Source organism: Eschrichtius robustus, chromosome 5 (assembly GCF_028021215.1).
Source record: "Eschrichtius robustus isolate mEscRob2 chromosome 5, mEscRob2.pri, whole genome shotgun sequence".
Taxonomy (NCBI): domain Eukaryota; kingdom Metazoa; phylum Chordata; class Mammalia; order Artiodactyla; family Eschrichtiidae; genus Eschrichtius; species Eschrichtius robustus.
The window spans coordinates 79,329,179-79,349,779 of record NC_090828.1 but is presented as its reverse complement, the minus strand read 5'-3'; the positions used below and the strand labels follow the sequence as shown (position 1 = coordinate 79,349,779).

The 20,601-nt window shown below is 36.6% G+C and overlaps 1 protein-coding gene across 2 annotated transcripts in view; it reads right to left on the bottom strand.

The window, feature by feature from the left end:
• Window positions 1-20,601, bottom strand: part of NEB (nebulin) — a 229,140-nt gene that overhangs the window by 188,806 nt on the left and 19,733 nt on the right. For both annotated transcript variants that reach the window (XM_068545120.1, XM_068545119.1), the window contains exons 10-20: window positions 20,027-20,134; window positions 17,375-17,491; window positions 15,646-15,750; window positions 15,452-15,559; window positions 15,250-15,354; window positions 14,758-14,856; window positions 13,607-13,711; window positions 12,526-12,633; window positions 12,328-12,441; window positions 3,749-3,946; window positions 1,293-1,400 (exon numbers count right to left, since the gene is read on the bottom strand). In XM_068545120.1, coding sequence (XP_068401221.1) covers window positions 1,293-1,400; window positions 3,749-3,946; window positions 12,328-12,441; window positions 12,526-12,633; window positions 13,607-13,711; window positions 14,758-14,856; window positions 15,250-15,354; window positions 15,452-15,559; window positions 15,646-15,750; window positions 17,375-17,491; window positions 20,027-20,134 — 1,275 coding nt within the window. The remainder of the gene's footprint in view (window positions 1-1,292; window positions 1,401-3,748; window positions 3,947-12,327; window positions 12,442-12,525; window positions 12,634-13,606; window positions 13,712-14,757; window positions 14,857-15,249; window positions 15,355-15,451; window positions 15,560-15,645; window positions 15,751-17,374; window positions 17,492-20,026; window positions 20,135-20,601) is intronic.

The window sequence follows — 20,601 nt, the reverse complement described above, 5'->3', positions numbered from 1 at the left end:
GTTTTCACCAAAAACAAACAGAAGTACAAAACAATAAGAACAACAAAAACTTGGGTGTGGAAGACAACCCTCACTTAGCACCTCTGACCCTTCTTTATGTGGTCTAACTTCCTGGATGACGGATTCACCTGACAGCAGGGGGAATGTTCAACTGCTGTCAGAGAAGTGACTGCTTTAAGAGCCCCAAGATCACCTTTGTTTCTCCTTAGACTGAATAACAACATATCTACTACTTCAAAGTCATCAAGAATATAGCATAAGGTATAATAATACTTCAAAGAAAATTTCTATAATAGTCATTATATGCATAATTCACAATTGCCAAATATTGGAAAAAATCCACATGCCCAGTAACTGGACAATCAAAGCGTGATATAGCCGTGCAAAGGAATACTACTCTCACTAATAAAAAGGAAAATATTACAGACACATGTAGAGATATGGACGAACCTCAAAAACATTATGCTAAGTGAAAGAATCCTGATACAAAAGAAATTTCTAGAAAAGGCAAAATTATAGAGGCAGAAAGCAGATCAGTGGTTGTCTGGGGTTGAAAATGGGAGTGGGAATTTTTGGGGGTGCTAGCAGCATCTTAAAATTCAATTGTGGGTCTGATATCACTGAGCCCCTGAATCTACGCCAGCAGCCAACTCCCTCCTGACTATTTTGAAGGCAAAGTATTTGAGTAGCCTCCATAACTTCAAGTATTCTCTTTTTCTTGCTGCTAAAACCATTCCTAACTAGTAGGGGGATCTCATGAAACCCAAGGCCAAAGTTGAAGCAACCTTGACCTAATCTCTTGATACCAACTGCATCCAACAACCTAACAGAGCTTGCAGTCCAACCTCCCTTGACCATGCTGATTTCACTCCTATATTGTGTATTTCATAATATACTACTCATTTTCTATATTGCTTCTGAAAAATAAAGATGCATTTACCAGTTAAAAAAAATTCAATTGTGGGGATGGCTATGAAACTATATGGATTTATTAAAACTTGTCAAGGTGTACACTTAAAATATGAGAATTTTTGTAGTATGCAAACTATACCTCGATAAAGCTGTTAAAAATATTTCTGTCATGAGTGGTTAACGTAAACGACTTTGGTGATGTGAAGAGGTATGATTATCTACCGAGATAATTCATGTACATGATAAGTTGGGGTTTTTTTCCTCAGCAACAATACTAGAAAATGAAGTGGTAAAGGAGGCATTTTCCATGGTTTGGGAAGTTTTACCATGTTACATTCACAAATCTATCTCTGTGACACACAGAGATATGATGGCTTTACCTCATTCAGAATGTCTGAAGCTCGCTTTGCCTTTTCCATTTCTAAGGATCCAAAAGGTACCCAGCCGCAACCTTTCATCCAGCTGTTGTAGTCAGCTTTGTATGTGACCTAAAACACCAAGAGAAAGGTTACATTTCTTTTTTTAAAAAAATTAATTAATTAATTAATTAATTATTTATGGCTGTGTTGGGTCTTCATTTCTGTGCGAGGGCCTTCTCTAGTTGTGGCAAGCGGGGGCCAGTCTTCATCGCGGTGCACGGGCCTCTCACTATCGCGGCCTCTCTTGCTGCGGAGCACAGGCTCCAGACACACAGGCTCAGTAATTGTGGCTCACGGGCCCAGTTGCTCCGCGGCATGTGGGATCTTCCCAGACCAGGGCTCGAACCCGTGTCCCCTGCATTGGCAGGCAGATTCTCAACCACTGCGCCACCAGGGAAGCCCCAGGTTACATTTCTTTACTCAGCATCATCCTTCTTCGTAAAATCGTTAACATTTTCCCCAAAAGAATGCTTTTAAGATTTCTGACCAGTTTCCTTATTCCATACATTGAGGTTATTTTAAACATTTCCTTGGGGAGAGATTTTAACAGCCCTTAGGTTTTCACTGTTCTTTCTAGTTGGCATATGTTCTACTTCATCCTTATTTCCAAAGTATGTGGAATTATAATTCCAATCTGCTAAATTCAAAGCTGTATTTCAAAGAATAAATGAAATTGTTATATTTAGATCATCAAACGTGAGATGTTTGCTCGCTAGAACATATTATGTATTATGTTTCTATGGTCAAATTATAACTGAAGGCCATATTGAAGGTGGATAATTTTGCTCATTTTCTGATAAGACTTGATAGCAGTTATTTGTATTAACAAATAGTTAATAGTTATTAAGTGTTTACACATATTGCCCTTCATGTGTAATGGTAAGCTTAAGAGTGTTTCTACATTGGCTAACAACACACTTTAATATAGTTGTATTCAATTATTTGCTTATGGAGAGCAGTTATCATTTGGAATTGGAACTATCTGGGAGACAGTTACTTGATGCTATTAAAATAATGACCTACTGCTGTTGTCTGGCTATAGGTGATACCTAAAACATGCACTCTAGATACAAAATTCAGATGATTGTTCTTTAGTGTGGGCCTTTTAACTGGAATGAAAAATCAAGAAACCACTGGTTCCTGCCTTTGAAAAACCTATGACCTATTTGGGAGGAAGAAACATAACAAAATGAAACAAATAAGATAATAATGCATAAAATAGAATTTTTAGTGATGAGAATGTAAAATTGTGCCGCTGCTATGGAAAATAGTACAGTGATTCCTCAAAAAATTAAAAATAGAACTACCAAATCATCCAGAAATTCTACTTCTGGGTATATACTCGGAAGAATTGAAAGCAGGATCTTGAAGATATTCATACATCCATGTTCACTGTGGCATTAGTCACAATAGCCAGAAGGTGGAAGCAACCCAAATGTTCACTGACAGATGAACGGATAGCCCAAATGTATACACATAGAATGGAATAGAATTCAGCCTCAAAAAGGAAGGAAATTCTGACACATAATATAACATGGATGAACCTTGAGGACATTATGCTAAGTGAAATAAAGCAGTCACAAAAGGACAAGCACTGCATAATTCCATTGATACGAGGTCTTTAGAGTAGTCCAACTCACAGAGACAGAAAGTAGAAGGGTGGTTGACAGGGACTGAGGGGAAGAGGAAATGGGGAGTTGTTTGATGTGCAGAGAGTTGCATTTTTGCAAGATGAAAAAGTTCTGGAGATTGGTTGCACAATAATGGGAATGTAATTAACTGCTGCTGAACTGTACAATCAAAACTGGTAAAGATGGCAAATATTATGTTATGTCTATTTTACCATTTAAAAAAATAGAATTGTTAGGATAAAGTATTCAATTGTAGAGCTCAGACAAATTAATTTGCCTAAAGAAGTTTTGATCTGCAGGAAAAACCCCAGCTATTATAAAAAGTAATGCTATAAATATTTTATTTTCAGCAAGATAGCAATCTATACAAAAAATTATTGGTAATGATGAATGTGATAATTATGATAATGGTGATGATGATAATAGTGAATGTTTACTGAGAATTCACCAGGGCCCAGCACCATGCTAAGAGTATTTTGAATGCATTTAAATAATGAAAACAATTCTTTTGTATTATTCCAATTTTGCAAGGAGGACTCTAAACTCAGCAAGGGTGATCACTTTCCCAAAAGGAAACTGTGATGGGGTGCTTGCCAGACCCAGGCCTCTCTAACTCTGAGGGGCGTGCTCTCATAGAATCCCAAGGCTCATTTTCCCATTACATACTTGCTACGCACAGAAGACAATGCAGCTACTTCTGAGAATTGCCAAAAACATCACTCAACTTAGAGATCCTTTTCAGTTTCTACCTTCAAAAGAGGGAAGAGAAAAAATCGGGTTACTCACATCACTCTGCAGTGCATAAGCCTTCTTGGCAAGGTCCACGTTAATGCTGTCCGGCGGGTAGCTGTAACTGTGTAAGAGGTGCCTATAGTCCACATCACTGGCAATTGCCTGAGATTTCTTAGCTTGAGTCACTTGGAGCATATCAAGAGGTGTCGTGTAGATAGTTTTTGACTTTTCATAGTCTTTACGATATTCACGCTGTGAATAGGAAATTACCATTTATTAGCACAAATCTTCAATGGATTTCCAGAAAAGCACAGAGATCTCTCATAAACAACAAATACAAGATAGAGATTTTTTCCTTCTAGTTAGTTATTTTTTCCTAAAATTTGATCATATGTTTCACATCATTGAAACCGCCCCTCCCAAAATCATGGGCAGATGCATGGACAGATCTTCTCAAATCTTTGTTTAGATCAAAGAGGATCTGTCAGACAGTAGGAATGGGCCACAGCTTCTGATTCAGCCAGCTATTATTTTATTTTAAAACAGGGTTTTTCAAGGACCACTAGCAAGCATGATTTCTGCTAAGGTAATCTAACCTTTGAAGAGTCTTCCATTAAAGAAGTATTTTTTAAGTTGTCAAAAATCATATGACCATCATTCCATACTTCTGATTTTATAAAATGACTACTTCATAAATAGGGCTGTACACTTGACTTCTTGACTTTTCTAAAGTCATCTTTAAGTGAATAGTTACTGATTTTTCAACCTGACTATTCTACTTTGGACAATAGATAAGCCCCACTGAGAACCCCAGAGGTTTTTTCATACTAAGTTTAATTTTGGTAACAATTTAAAAGAAGTTTCAGATTTCAGCAGTTATAAGACCTCAAAGGAGAAAAATTTATGAAATTGAGCCACTGAAGTAACCTTGGCCCTTATATACAGTGTTCTCATAAACCAAATGTCCTGACTGGCCTCAGAAGGCACTTTCATCGGTTGGTTTTCTGGAATGATTAGACAGGGTGTTAATTAGGTCAAAGTCCCAGCTTCATCACGCCTGCTCACCAATTACCTTAAAAGAGAGAAAAATTCTGACCCAGAATTTTTCCTTTAGGAAGATTCTAAACCTATTATATCTCCCTATAATCACATAAGCTCTAAAGACAGTGATCCAAGCTAGCAAGTATAGATGTGCATTATAAATCTCCTGCAGAAATTCCTTTTACAAATAATCCAATCTTTTAACTTTCTTAGGGAATATGGTCTTCCAGCTAAAACATCATGGGTAGTCAGTTTCACAGGATAAATTTCTCTCTTAATTGTAAAATCTAGGCCCTGGTTTATGAAAATAAAATATGGAAACTTTCTGATGGCATGCAAGAACACTGAAAAAAATAAAGACAGTTTGTCTTCATTAGAAATAAACGGATAAAGCAATGTTGCAATAGCAGTTGGTGTGTGGAAGTGTTTTTGACTAAATTGTTTTGACCCTTTTGTTCAAGTTCAGATAAGCTCACACATGCCTGCACATATAAAAGGTTGTCAAAGATCCAAATGGCTTTATTTATTTTTATTTTTATCTATTTATTTACTTGGTCCCACCGTGTGGCCTGTGGGATCCCAGATCCCCAGCCAGAGATGGAACCTGTGCCCCCCTGCAGTGGAAGTGCGGAGTCCTAACCACTGGATCACCAGGGAATTCCCTACTGATTTATTTTTTTATTGAAGTATAGTTGATTTACAATATTAGTTTCAGGTAGACAGCATAGTAATTCAGTATTTTTACAGATTACGCTCCATTAAAAGTTATTACAAGATAATGGCTATAATTCCCTGTATTGTACAATATAACCTAATTGCTTATCTATTTTATACATAATAGTTTGTGTCTCTTAATCCCATACCCCTATACCCCTTGCCTCTCTCTCCTTCCCTCTCCCTACTGGTAACTATCAATTCAAGTTTGTTTCTATATCTGTGTCTGTCTCTGTTTTGTTATATACGTTCATTTGTTTTATTTTTTAGATTCCACATATAAGTGATATCATACAGTATTTGTCTTTCTCCGTCTGACTTATTTTACAAGCATAATATTCTCTAGGTACATTCACACTGTTGCAAATGGCAGAATTTCACTCATTTATGGCTGAGTGATACTCGACTGTATATATATATACCACATACTCTTTATCCATTTATCTGTTGATGGATACTTAGGTTGCTTCCATATCTTGGCTATTGTAAATAATGCTGCTACGAATATTGGGGTACATGTATCTTTTTGAACTAGAGTTTTCGTCTTTTCTGGATATATACCCAGGAGTGGAACTGCTGGATCATATGGTAGCTCTATTTTTAGTTTTTTAAGGAAGCTCCATACTGTTTTCCATAGTGGCTGCACCAATTTACACACCCACCAATAGTGTAGGGGGGTTCCCTTTTCTCTACATCCTTGCCAACATTTGCTATCTGTAGACTTTTTGATGATAGCCATTCTGACAGATATGAGGTGATATCTCATTGTTGTTTTGATTTGTATTTCTCTAATAATTAGCAATGCTGAGCATCTTTTCATGTGACTGTCAGCCACCTGTATGCCTTCTTTGGAAAAATGTCTATTCAAGTCTTCTGCCCATTTTCTTTTTTTTTTTTTTTTTTGATTGTTTGTTTTCTTGATACTGAGCTGCACGAGCCATTTATATAGGCTGGATGTTAACCCCTTGTTGGCCATATCATTTGCAAATATTTTCTATTTCATAGATTGTCTCTTCATCTTGTTGACAGTTGCCTTTGCTATGCAAAAGGTTTTAAATTTAATTAGGTCCCATTTTTTCTGTTTGTTTTCATTTCTTTTGCCTTATGAGACAGATCCAAAAAAATATTGCCAAGATTTATGTCAAGGAGTGTTCTGCCTATGTTCCCTTCTAGGAGTTTTATGGTTTCAGGTCTTTAATTGATTTTGAGTTTATTTTTGTATATGGAGTTCTAATCTCATTCTTTTACATGTAGCTGTCCAGTTTTCCCAGCACCACTTGTTGAAGATACTGTCTTTTCTCCATTGTGTATTCTTGCCTCCTTTGTCATAGTTTAATTGACCATAGGGGCATGAGTTTATTTCTGGGCTCCCTATTCTGTTCCATTGATCTCTGTGTCTGATTTTGTACAGGACCATGCTGTTTTGATTTCTGTAGCTTTGTAATATAGTCTGAAGTTTGGAAGCATAATACCTCCAGCTTTGTTCTTTCTTCTCAAGATTGGTTTGGCTATTCAGGATCTACTGTGGTTCCATATAAGTTTTAGAACTATTTGTTCTAGCTCTGTGAAAAATGTTATGGGTATTCTGATATGGATTGCGTAACATCTGTAGATTTCTTTGGGTTGTATGGGCATTTTAACAACATTAATTCTTCTAATCCATGAGAATGGGATATCTTTCCATTGTTTTGTATCACCTTCAATTTTCTTCATCAATGTCTTATATAGTTTTCAGAGTACTGGTATTTTACCTCCTTCATTAAATTTATTCCTATTTTACACTCCCATTTACCACTGCAACAAAAAGAATAAAATACCTAGAAATAAACTTACCTAGGGAGACAAAAGACCTGTATGCAGAAAACTATAAGACACTGATGAAAGAAATTAAAGATGATACCAACAAGTGGAGAGATATACCATGTTCTTGGATTGGAAGAATCAATACTGTGAAAATGACTATACTACCCAAAGCAATCTACAGAATCAATGCAACCCCTATCAAATTACCTATGGCATTTTTTACGGAGCTAGAACAAATCATCTTAAAATTTGTGTGGAGACACAAAAGACCCCGAATAGCCAAAGCAGTCTTGAGGGAAAAAAACGGAGCTGGAGGAATCAGACTCCCTGACTTCAGACTATACTACAAAGCTACAGTAATCAAGACAATATGGTACTGGCACAAAAACAGAAACATAAATCAATGCAACAAGATAGAAAGCCCAGAGACAAACCCACACACCTATGGTCAACTCTAATCTATGACAAAGGAGGCAAAGATATACAATGGAGAAAAGATAGTCTCTTCAATAAGCGGTGCTGGGAAAACTGGACAGCTAAATGTAAAACAATGAAATTAGAACACTCCCTAACACCATACACAAAAATAAACTCAAAATGGATTCGAGACCTAAATGTAAGACCAGACACTATAAAACTCTTAGAGGAAAACATAGGAAGAACACTCTTTGACATAAATCACAGCAAGATATTTTTTGGTCCACCTCCTAGAGTAATGGAAATAAAAACAAAAATAAACAAATGGGACCTAATGAAACTTCAAAGCTTTTGCACAGCAAAGGAAACCATAAACAAGATGAAAAGACAACCCTCAGAATGGGAGAAAATATTTGCAAACGAATCAACGGACAAAGGATTCATCTCCAAAATATATAAACAGCTCATTCAGCTCAATATTAAAGAAACAAACAACCCAATCCAAAAATGGGCAGAAGACCTAAATAGACATTTCTCCAAAGAAGACATACAGATGGCCAAGAAGCACATGAAAAGCTGCTCAACATCACTAATTATTAGAGAAATGCAAATCAAAACCACTATCACCTCACACCAGTTAGAAATGGGCATCATCAGAAAATCTACAAACAACAAATGCTGGAGAGGATGTGGAGAAAAGGGAACCCTCTTGCACTGTTAGTGGGAATGTAAATTGATACAGCCACTATGGAGAACAGTATGGAGGTTCCTTAAAAAACTAAAAGTAGAATTACCATACGACCCAGCAATCCCACTACTGGGCATATACCCAGAGAAAACCATAATTCAAAAAGACACATGCACCCCAGTGTTCATTGCAGCACTATTTACAATAGCCAGGTCATGGAAGCAACCTAAATGCCCATCGACAGACGAATGGATAAAGAAGTTGTGGTACATATATACAATGGAATATTACTCAGCCATAAAAAGGAATGAAATTGAGTCATTTGTTGAGATGTGGATGGATCTAGAGACTGTCATACAGAGTGAAGTCAGTCAGAAAGAGAAAAACAAATATCGTATATTAACGCATGTATGTGGAACCTAGAAAAATGGTACAGATGAACCGGTTTGCAGGGCAGAAGTTGAGACACAGATGTAGAGAACAAACGTATGGACACCAAGGCGGGAAAACCACGGTGGGGTGGGGATGGTGGTGTGCTGAATTGGGCGATTGGGATTGACATGTATACACTGATGTGTATAAAATTGATGACTAACAAGAACCTGCAGTATAAAAAACCAAACAAAAAAAAAAAAAAAAAACAACTAATACTAAACTTTCTTTGGGTTATTTGTATGGAAATATGTTAATATAAATGTTTCAGACATTACATGAAATTTCTAAAACTCTTATATGTTCTGGTATAATGTTATAAGTCATAATTCTAGTTATTACTTTAAAATGTGTATCTCAGAAATAACTAAATTTCCTTGTCAATTGCATTATTATGAACTTTCATCAAATCTTTCAAGTTTTCAAGTTTCATCAAAACTTTCATCAAACCACGGTCATTTTTAAGTCTTTTGTCATTTACAGACAGTTCTGGGTGTACTCTGATGCTTTTGCAAAAATGTACCTATAAAAGGATTTCATCTTCAAGGAATTCATGGAAAAGACTCTGACGAGTACAGGTTTCTGGTAACTGACTATACTGCTGAGCTGAATGAATAAGCATTTTCAGAACTCTAATGGAAAACTGATGTATTCATAAAAGTGCTAACAAAAGATCAAGATGAAAAAACATTAATTACATGGGACTGAGTGAACTGATGAGGATGATTATAATTTTTGTGACTTTCTGTTTGAATTTAAAAAAAAATTTATTCCTATTTTATTCTTTTGATGCAATTTTAAATGTGGCTTTTTTTTTTTACTTTCTGATAGTTCATTATTAGTGTATAGAAAAGCAACAGATTTCTGTGTATTAATCTTGTATCCTTAAACTTTACTAAATTCATTTATTAGTTCTAATTGTTTTTGGGTGCAGACTTTAGGGTTTTCTATATAAAGTATCATATCATCTATAAATAGTGATAATTTTACTTCTTCCCTTCCAATATGGATGCTTTTTATTATTATTTTTATTTATTTATTTTTTCTGATTGCTGTGGCTAGGACTCCCAATACTATGTTAAAAAGACATGGAAAGAGTGGGCATCCTTGCTTGTTCCTGAATTTAGAGGGAAGGTTTTCAGCTTTTCATCATTGAGTATGATGTTAGCTGTGGGTTTGTCATAAATGGCTTTTATTTGTTGAGATATGTTCCCTCTATACCCACTTTGATGAGTTTTTATCATGAATGGATATTGAATTTTGTCAAATGCTTTTTCTACATCTGTTGAGATGATCATGTGATCTTTATCCTTTCTTTTTGTTAATGTGGTGAATCGCATTGATTGATTTGCAAATATTGAAACATCCTGCCTCCCTGGAATAAATCCAACTCAATTATGGTATATGATCCTTTTTATATACTGTTGGATTCAGTTTGCTAATATTTTGTTGAGGAGTTTTGCATCTATACTTAAAGATATTGGTCTGTAATTTTTTTCTAGTATCTTCTTCTGGTTTTGATATTAGGGTAATTGTGGCCTCATAGAATGAATTTGGGAGTGTTCCATCTTCTTCAATTTTTTGGAATAGTTTGAGAAGGATAGGTATTAGTTCCTTTTTATATGTTTGGTAGAATTCACCTGTGAAGCCGTCTGGTCCTAGACTTTTGTTTGCTTGGATTTTTTTTTTTTAATGCAAATTCAATTTCACTACTAGCGATTGGTCTGTTCAAATATCTGTTTCTTCTTGATTCAGTTTTGGCAAGTTGTATGTTTCTAGAAATTTGTCCATTTCTTCTAGGTTGTCCAATTTGTTGGCATATAACTGTTCATAGTATTATAACTTTTGTATCTCTGTGGTATTGGTTATTTGTCCTCTTTCATTTCTTATTTTGTTTATTTGGGTCCTCTCTTTTCTTCTTGGTGATCTTGGCTTTATCAGTTTTTTTCTCTTTTCAAAATAACAGCTCTTGGTTTCATTGATCTTTTCTATTGTTTTATTAAATTTCCATTTTATTTATTTCCTCTCTTATCTTTATTATTTTCTTCCTTCTGCTGACTTTGGGTTTTGTTTGTTCTTCTTTTTCCAATTCCTTTAGGTGGTAGATTGGGTTATTTATTTGAGATTTGTCTTGTTTCTTGAGGAAGGCCTACATCACTATAAACTTCCTTCTTCAAACTTCTTTTGCTGTATTCCATAGATTTCGGAGTGTTGTGTTTCCATTTTCATTTGTCTTGAGGTATTTTCTGATTTCCTCTTTGATTCCTTCATTGACTAACTGGTTTTTTAGTAGCATGTTGTTTAGTCCCAAATGGCTTTAAAAGACTCTTTTTAAAAGCGATGTGTGTTCTGTATCTGCAGCTTAGATTTTAGCCTGAATATTATTTGAGAATGATTCATCATTGACTATCCCTTTTGGTTGCCAACATGAATCAATTAACAAGTACTTATTGAACACTTATTATGCACTTAATAACTTAGTGTTCTAATGGGTTCTGTGGTAGGGTAAAAACCAAAGATAAACATACATGTGCTGTCAATGGGAGCTATAACTTTCTTGAGTTGAGACAAAATAAGGAACTGGTGAAGAAGATAGTATTATGTATGTGAGCACTGTATACTGACTGTATATAATCACACTGTACCTAATTCAGTGTGAATTTACTAGAGAAAATAACTAAATAAGACGTTTAAAGTGCTATATGACTATATAGTAAATGTGAAGTGATTTAAAGAAGGTTTAATAGCTCACAATATGAACACATGGCTAAAATGAAAGTAAATGATACAAACACCCTTCTCTTTCATCATGAAAAGCTAATATTTGCAAGCTATGTTGAACATTCTTACCACTCTTAAGGGATTCTCCAAACATTTTAAAACACAGTGTATATTGTAATTTTCAATAGTATATGTTTGCCTCTCTATGGTAAGAATTTTAACTGGAAAATGATAGATATCCTAAAGGCAATCCTTAGGGAATCCATGAATTCTCTATGAAAGTCAGGCAAAAGATGTGAAAAAAACTCCATTTTCCTAAAGAGATGGACCAGATCTTTTATCAGATTCTCAACAGGGCCTATAATTAATGGAATATTTATCTTAGACCTAGGCCAATACTAATTACTAAAGTCAGTAAAGAGCAATGTTAGCTATACTAAGATTTTTATCTCTGACTCATGATTTTCTTCCAAAATAGTCACTTTTTAAACCACAATTTTAAGTTACTTTTCAATTAGAAAATATGAAAACATTGTTTTCCAAAAGGTGTTGAGAATTACAATCAATATTCTACTAAATATGAATACAGGTTTTTTCAAAGTGAAATGGAGATCAAGTACAAATCATTAATTTCTCTCCTCAAACATGAGAGGTGCAAGAGCCTAGGGAATCATTCTACTTCTAAAGTTCTCCTCAGCAGTTCATTGTTGTGAACCTGAGAGAGCCCATGGATATGGAATCTTTTTACATCACTACCCTTGGGCATGTTGACTGGGACACAATCTTGAAAACAAGACAGATTCACAAAAGCACTCACATCACTCTGGTTTTTGGCCGTCTTCAAAGAGTGCAGCATCTTGGGATCATCGTTAATGCTGAGGGCTCCAATCATCTTTCCTTTGCTTTTCTCATAGTCTTTCTTGTACATCACCTGCAAAGACATCACATGTGCCAGATCTCACTCATCAGGAAGATTGCTGAGGCCCCCCCGTCCAGGTGCCCAGGCCATACTCACATCGCTAGTGATCCTGGTATTGGCTTTGGCTGCCAGCAGGGGAATGGCATCCACCTTAATGTCAAACTTCTTAGCTTTGGTCTTCTCCCAGTCATACTTATAAGCATTCTGGACAGAAAAATTTCAGCACAGGAATGGGCAAAAGTAATATGCATGTTATCACACTTTAAAGACTAGAGGGTAACCCAATACCTTGTCTTAATATAAATAGACCATTTTCTTTGTTTAAGGAATTGTGCATATTTTAGATAATTCTCCTCAAGATGAATCTTCCAATTCTCTAAGATTAAGCTTCTCTATGCTCCATGAGAATATTGCATTATATTAACTTCATTCTAGTTATCATACTAATATTTGATTCCTAACACTGAATATTTTATAAAGTGGCACAAATATTCTATAGTTAACTTACTCTGTATTATATAAAGGCACCATTTTCATTTGATCTCAAAGTCCTCTGAAAAGGTTATTTCACGAATCATTGCAATACTCATTGATGCTGGATAATTTTAGTACTTATTTAAAGAATTGTTGAAGAAATTGAAACCCTCAAGGGTAATTTGACTTTTCTATAAAATTAAGTTTGGAAATGAAAGATAGCAATGGATACCTGGCCTTATGCCTTTTGAATACCCTTTATCTTTGTTAGTGCAAGTTCTCTTACATGTAGAAATAAGTATCGTTCGTGTGAAATAAGGGACTTTATATGCCTGGGGAATAAACAAAATGAAACTGTATCTTAAAGTATGAGGTCCTGAAAGAAAATTATAGTATAGTATAAAAGGATATATGGCTAAAAGAGCTTACATTAAGATTTGCAATTAGACATACATGAATGGTGGTATTTTGAGGGTTGGTTAAAATATATTAAGATTGTCTCATTGTATGAAGCTACTTACAAGATTGCTACACACATTTTATAAGGTGAGTTTAAAGTTACCCTGGCAGAGGCATAGGGACACAATACAAATGTTAAGTGTTATTCCCATCTTTAACATTGAAATATTTATTCAATGAGGCAATTCAAAAATAAAAGCATAGTTGTCAGTGTAACACATGGCATAGTGCACGAGGAACTCACATCACTCAGGTTATAGGCATTGACTTTGTGCTGGATAAGGGCAGGAGTATCTGGAGGTATATGGCACTTGAACTTTTCATTTTCATGTTTTGCTTTGTAATTTAGCTGAGAGCAAGAGAGAGAGAGAGAGAGAATGAGCCAATTAGTTCTCAATTCAGAAGAAGAATTGTTCCAAAATACAAAAAAAAAAAAAAAAGAATCTTGTGTGGTACATTTCATGAGATAAAATGTAAAATACATTTTGTTAAATAACAACTGACAGAGTCGTTACGATCAAAAGAGAAATCCAGATCTAGGGTGGGCCACTCTGCCTTACTGACACTGCATGGTGGATAGTTGAAGCTGTTATCACATCTGTCACCATGGTAGGGCCCTAATGGAAAGAGGTGGCACTTTCATACGTGGGAGCTCCCCTCTTTATATATCACAATTGGTCCTGTAGGTTCTGAGAGTGACAGCCTTTCTTCCTTTCTGCTGTCAACGCTCACTCACTGGAAAATCTTTTCTAACAAATCTGGTTATGTCCCCTCACATGCATTATGGTTTGTGGATACTCTAACTGAAGCCTTCATTTCTGGCCATAATCTACTGAGGTTACTTTTATTTTTCATTTTTTTAGTTCAACACACGTTTGGACATTCACACTGAAAATTCATGTGATAAAATGTATCTCAAAGACTCCATTTCCCAAAAACTTATTTGAGAGACAGAGAAATCCCATGTATTGAATACCTGCTCTGGGCCAGGATGTGTACTATCTTCTTTCACAATCTTCAAAACCACCACAAATTATCAAAGGGAACTATGAGGTATGGAGAGGTTAAACAACTTTACTAGGCCCCAGGTCATAAATGACAGAGCTGGAATTTGAATCCAGTTCTGTCTGACTCGAAAACTCATGTTCTTTCCAGTGCATTAAGCTACGTTAGTTTCCCTTGCAGAACTCTTTTACTATAATTGTTATCCACCCAAGAAGATGTAAGGTAACTAAATAGGAAAGTATTTTAGGTGATTACAAATATATACAAGCTAAACTTGTTAAAAGTTATGTAGCCTCTTTTATAAATGTGACAAGTCACTGGATTTCACGTATAGAGTTATGATATGCTATCCCTCATAACTGGATTTCTTGGATATTTAGGGGAACTTACATCACTCAGCTGTTTGGAATTGACTTGGGCTTGCACCAGAACAGGAGAGTCGGTGACCTGAGTGAATTTTGTCTTATCTGGATGGACTTTGTAGGTGTACTGTGGGGGAGAGAGAATCACGTTTAGTAGTATCACTTGTCAAATCCGAGTTGGCCTATAGGCCAAGCAAGCAGAACCCCATCCCCCAAAAGAAAAGAAACTTGCAGTAAGCAAAACACATTTTTTCTAATTAGACTTCAGTTTCTTTGAGAGATGCTCTTACATCTATATAGGAAACTTTCCCATATCTTCAGATTCCTGATTACTTTTCTTTGGGAAAATGAGCTAGAATTAGCGTTTGAGACATGTGGGTGACAACAGGGAAAAATAAATTGTGTTTCTTACAGACTCCTTGCTTGCATTTGTTTGCAAAAGTGTCAAAATATTAAACACATCTTGGTCACTAGATACTGTGGAGGGTGGTAACATTCACAGTTTATACTACAGACTTACATCTTTACACTGATCTAGTTTCTTGATTGCTTCATATTCTTGAGTTATGGTCTGGGGGAAGGAGCCTTTGCCTCTGTCCTCTTCATATTGTGCTTTGTAGTTTTTCTATGAGGAAACGAAATCAGACATAAGGATGCAACCAGTGTATTCATGCCCTAAAAATGTGTTATTTGGAAAGTCAAACAATTGCCTTAGAACTTACATCACTGTTCTGAGCTGAGACTTTCATGCAGTGTGTATGATATGGATCCTCCAAGCTGCCTACATAGTGTCCCAAAATATTCTTTAAGTAGGAATCTTTATATTTAGTCTGAAAGACAAAACATATTTCATTTGTTTATTGGCAAAGTGATGGGTCTTTGATTTAACAGAGGAAATGACCATGGGGTGGCTTACATCACTAACGAAGTTCTGCATAACTGTATCAAGCTTAAATTTGGGGGTCTCACAGAAATTTATGCTCTTTGCCTTTGTCTTTTCATAGTTTTCCTTGTACAGTTTCTGTCAAAGAAAAAAAAATCAGTTAAAGTAGATTCCTGTCACTCCCACCCTGATTATTACACTTGTATTTTCCAACACTAAACAAAGGAAGAAGAAAAAAGATATTACCTGTCAACTGTCTAAAAACTGACAATCAAACATTGGAGTGTCATAAATGATAAACCTTTTCTATTAGCAATTATTGTAAAGCCTAAGTTTTTAATATTCTCCAAAAAATTAAGAAACCACTATACTGCCTCAGACCAAGACCTTAGTTGTAGAGGTTCTTGCATATCTGAATTGCTGCCTTTTAGACCTCCCAACTCAATACTCTTCCCTCACTAGTGATGCCCCAATAAACAGGAATACTCTGAGCAACAGCAAATTTTTCATTTTTTTTAAACAAACCTTCATGGAAAAAGTCTAGCACACAGAGAAATACACACTCTTCCTCTTTCCACCAAGGAAAAAATCCCTTATCATACGAACAGACAGTACACCTTAAAAATAAGGTATATACAAGAGTCTACTAACTCCTCTTCTCCGCTAGGATTTATCTTTAGCTCTAAAAGTTACTGGATTTTACAGTGCACAACATGATTTTTTCATGTTCGGTTTTGAAATTGTAAATAGTGCTATTCATTTTCAATATTTTTATATTGCTGTCTTTTTCAACAAAATGGATTTGAACTTCAGTTTTTATACGTTTGATAAAGATGACCTTCATTTAGGAAGCAGGAGATGTGCTTTGCATTGATTTCCCAGTAGAGCTATTTGAACAGATCCATTTACATCCTCTCACCTGCCACTCCACTCGCCCCACTCCTCAGTCACATGTACACATTTCTGTGGTGCTGACTTAAGTCAAGGGACAAAGAAAAGACAACTAACTCACACAGAGAGCTACATATAATCCTCAAATACTGGAAAACTTTTACCGCCTAACCAAAAGGGAAAAACTCAACTGATCTTATGTTCAGTCTCTTTATATATTGATATATAATCAAAGTGGTCTTAGGCTGTTAGTCTTTTAATGTCAGGCCCAGTTCTCACTTATATAATCTATTTGAAACCTAATGGATTAGCCAAGCTCTTAATATTCCACAAGTAGAAATTCCTCTGAAGACTTAGGGAGCCATCTTTCAAGTTCTGCTATCTGCAAATGATGGTTTCTGGGGCCAAGACCTGAGTAGAAAATGGCAGAGTTCGTGGAGAGAAGTTGTGAAACACAGGACCTTTTGCTTCTTCTCCTAGCAGCAGGCTTGAAGAGCACAAGGGTAGGGCACTAAATGGCTTCAGCTTTCTCTCCTCCCCTTTCAAAGTCTCCTTCTGCCTCTGTCAGAATCACAACATAACTCCTACAATGTACTCTTTGCCCACACAAAGGCATAGGCTCCTGGAGCTTATAAGTAAATGAGGATTTCCCTGCGCACTGAACTAAGTCCACAGGCTCCCCAAATTGACACACATCATACTCAGAGGCACTAATGCCTTCCTGTGGTTACACAGCTCCAGGGAAACTGTTACACCATAACCTTAAATTATTTGCAAAGTTCTATTTGCATTTATTCATTATAGAAGGAGAGAAGTTTCATCTCTCTTGCTGCTAAGGTTAAAAACACACTTTTGACAAGAATATACTTACATCGCTTAGGGCAACTCCTGCCGCCTTCAGCTGCCTGAGCAGTGGGTTTTCTGAAGCAGGAAGTACATTATAATCTGCTTTTCCTTTATTCTTTTCATAGTCTTCTTTGTATTTTACCTGTAGGAGTGAAATAAAGTGATAAAGTAACTCTCCAGGTTATTTTTGCTCTCGTCTCTATTACAGATATTATGACATAGCTCCACAAATCGGTTTTCTCTTTAGAAAAATCGCAGCTTGACATTTCATAAACAAAATATTCATAGTAACTTATGACAGCAGCAGGGAAACTGCATACATTTTCAGGATATCTTTTCTTCTCATTCATGTATTCATTCAAAAATATCCATAGGGCATCGACTACGTTCCTGGCTATGGGACAGATACAAGAAAGAGTAACACATGGTCCCTGCCCTCAGAGAGAGAGGGAGGGAAGTGGGGGGGAGAGAGACAGAAATAATAAAAGAAAGATGCACATCATAATAATGACAGTATATCATGCCCCAGATACCTGCTGCTCCAGAACCCTCATTCATCTCTTAACCTCCAGCTACCTATGTGCCAACACATTTTTAAAGAAAAAAGCTAGAAGCTTCATGCCTCATCCGTGACTATGTGTGTGAGCACGCGTGTATTTAATGTACACGCGGGAGGAAGAGGAAGGGGCTGGGGCTAGATGAATGCTGGCAACCTCATCTTCTCCTTCTGCCCTCCCTGCTTTGCACCTTCAATTCCAGCTATGACAGAAGCTTTAAGTGAGGGCACAAAAGCCCCCTTCAGGCGCATGTCCAAAGGAAAGAAAACAAGAAACTGGTCCTAATCTTGACCATGATCTCCAGTGCCAGCCATTTGTTCAAGCAATGTAATGTGAGAATATAGACAAGTCGAGGGAATCCTAGATAATCTGCCAACATTTAAGAACCTCAGAAACAAATACAATCATCTTGGTATCCAAACGCAGGAGATACACTCTGAAACACAGATGCACCACCCCCTAGAGCCCAGACAGGGGACTCGCAGGGGGTGTTCTACAGGAGTGGAGGATATAGATAACCTCTCTATCTTATAGAATTATCTATTTCCTTGAACAATGGAAACAACCAGAAAGGGAATTTCACAAACCCTACTATCTACCTATCTTCATCTGGGATTCTCAACCTCCTCTCCTGTTTCTGGGGAAGCCATCCCCTCCTCTTAAGCGCCAGGTCCTTTCCCCTTTCCCCTATTCTAGGACAACACTCCAGCCACTTTCTTCCCCCGGCCCTCAACATCATCACATTTTCCCACTACACTGGATTTTTCTTCTATCAGCATAGAAACATGCTATTTTTGTCTCCTACCTAAAAAAATCCCCTCTTCACCTACTTATCCATCAGCTACTACCCCTTTTTCTTCTTTTCTTTTCAGGAAAATACTTTGGAAGAGTCAAGTACACACATATTCTTCTATTTCTCTCTTTTCATTCACTCACGAACCCTCTCTAAGCAGATTCAACCAAATTGCTCTTATTAAGTTCACCAGAGACCATACATTGATAAATCCACTTCAGAAACATTTGACACAGTTGCTCACTCCCTTCCTTCTTCACCTGCTTCCCAAGACATCACTTTCTCCTAATTTTGCTCTAATCCCATCTCACTGATGTCTTCACATGGAAGCACTCCAGAGTTCAGTCCTTAGAGTTTTCTGTCTACACGTGCTCCCTTGATGGCCTCCAGTCTTATGACATTAAATACAATCCATATGCTACTGACGCCCAAATTTATACAGCCTTCGCAGATATCTCTCCTGAAACTTCAGACTCATGTAATCAAATGCTCACTTGACATTTCCACTTAGGTGTCTCAAAGGCATCTCAAATTTTACATATCTGAAGAGCTCAGGTCTCCCCTCTAAAAAGAAATTACCTACTCCTTCCACCATCTTCCCTATCTTGATAAAGGGAAACCCCATCCATCTAGTTGCTTAGACCAAAACTTTTCTCTCATATCCCACATCCAACCCATCAGCAAATCAGGTCAGCTTTACTTTCAAAATACTTCTCATCACTTTCTGTGCTACCCTCCTGGTCCAAAATATCACTGTCTTGCACCTGGATACTGAAATAGCCTCCTAAGTGATGTGATCTTTCTGCTTTCACTGCTCCGGCAGAGCCAGCACCAGGGTTAGAATCAAGTCTGATTGGCTTTGAACTTATTGTTCTTTCTAGTGCTTTAGAATGCCTAGGAGTAGACTATTTACCAATGTCAGTCTGTAGAGTATATGAGCAGATCCATGGATTCAAGTATCTTGTCTGTGACTATATTTTCACCAGTTAGTAGGAAAATAGAAAAATGATGGTAGTTGTAAGTGTGAAGTGTCTATATGCATATAAGGCTGCCAGTTGCTTTTTCTTGAGAAATTCTTTTGTCCTTTCTACTTCTGGGTATCAGAACGTCCTTTAGTCTAAGAAATGCTGAAGATGGTAATTGAGTATTGTGAATTCTCCTACATGGCAATTTTTTTTTAAAAATTTGGTAGCCCTATTGTAATCCCAAAGTATTTTTCTTATTGTTCCCCTAAGAACCCTTTTTTCCCATTATATACAAAAGTAAGAGTTGTAAGAAATTCACCCACACTGAGATCATCAAGATAAACGAGAGAATGTCCCCATACCTTGCTAGTTGCCACCCCAGCTTGTTTATTCACTTTGTACTCTGGTGTTTCAGTCTGCATGAAGTAGATCTGGTCTTTCATCTTCTCAAAGTCTTCCTGGTATTTCCTCTGTAAGACATTAAACATGCTGGAGAACTGCGGTGGGAACAAACTACGTAAATATTTTATACGGGAGGACAGAGGCCATTTGGAGATGTTACCCAAAGCCATGCTCCTCTTAGCTTCTGCAGGTCAGATTACAATTATAGAATGTGGTGCCATCACAAAAACCATTAGCAACTTAACAGAGACTTGGGAAAATTATAATAGGCTGAAAGACAACCTCAGATAAGGAGCTCTCAAAGGCCAGAGGCAGAGAACTTAAGAGAGGAGAAAAAGAGGACTTATGTTTTCCAGGGGGGAGAATCTAGGAAGAAACTAATCAGTTTCATAAATGTACCATTCGAGTGCCCAGACACAGAATAAACTTAAAAGGGTCCCTTTCACCTGTACTCACTTTGAAACCATATTGTTCCTATGAAAACCGAGGCAAGAATAATGGAATCCAATAAAAACAGCATTTCTCAAAAGGAAGG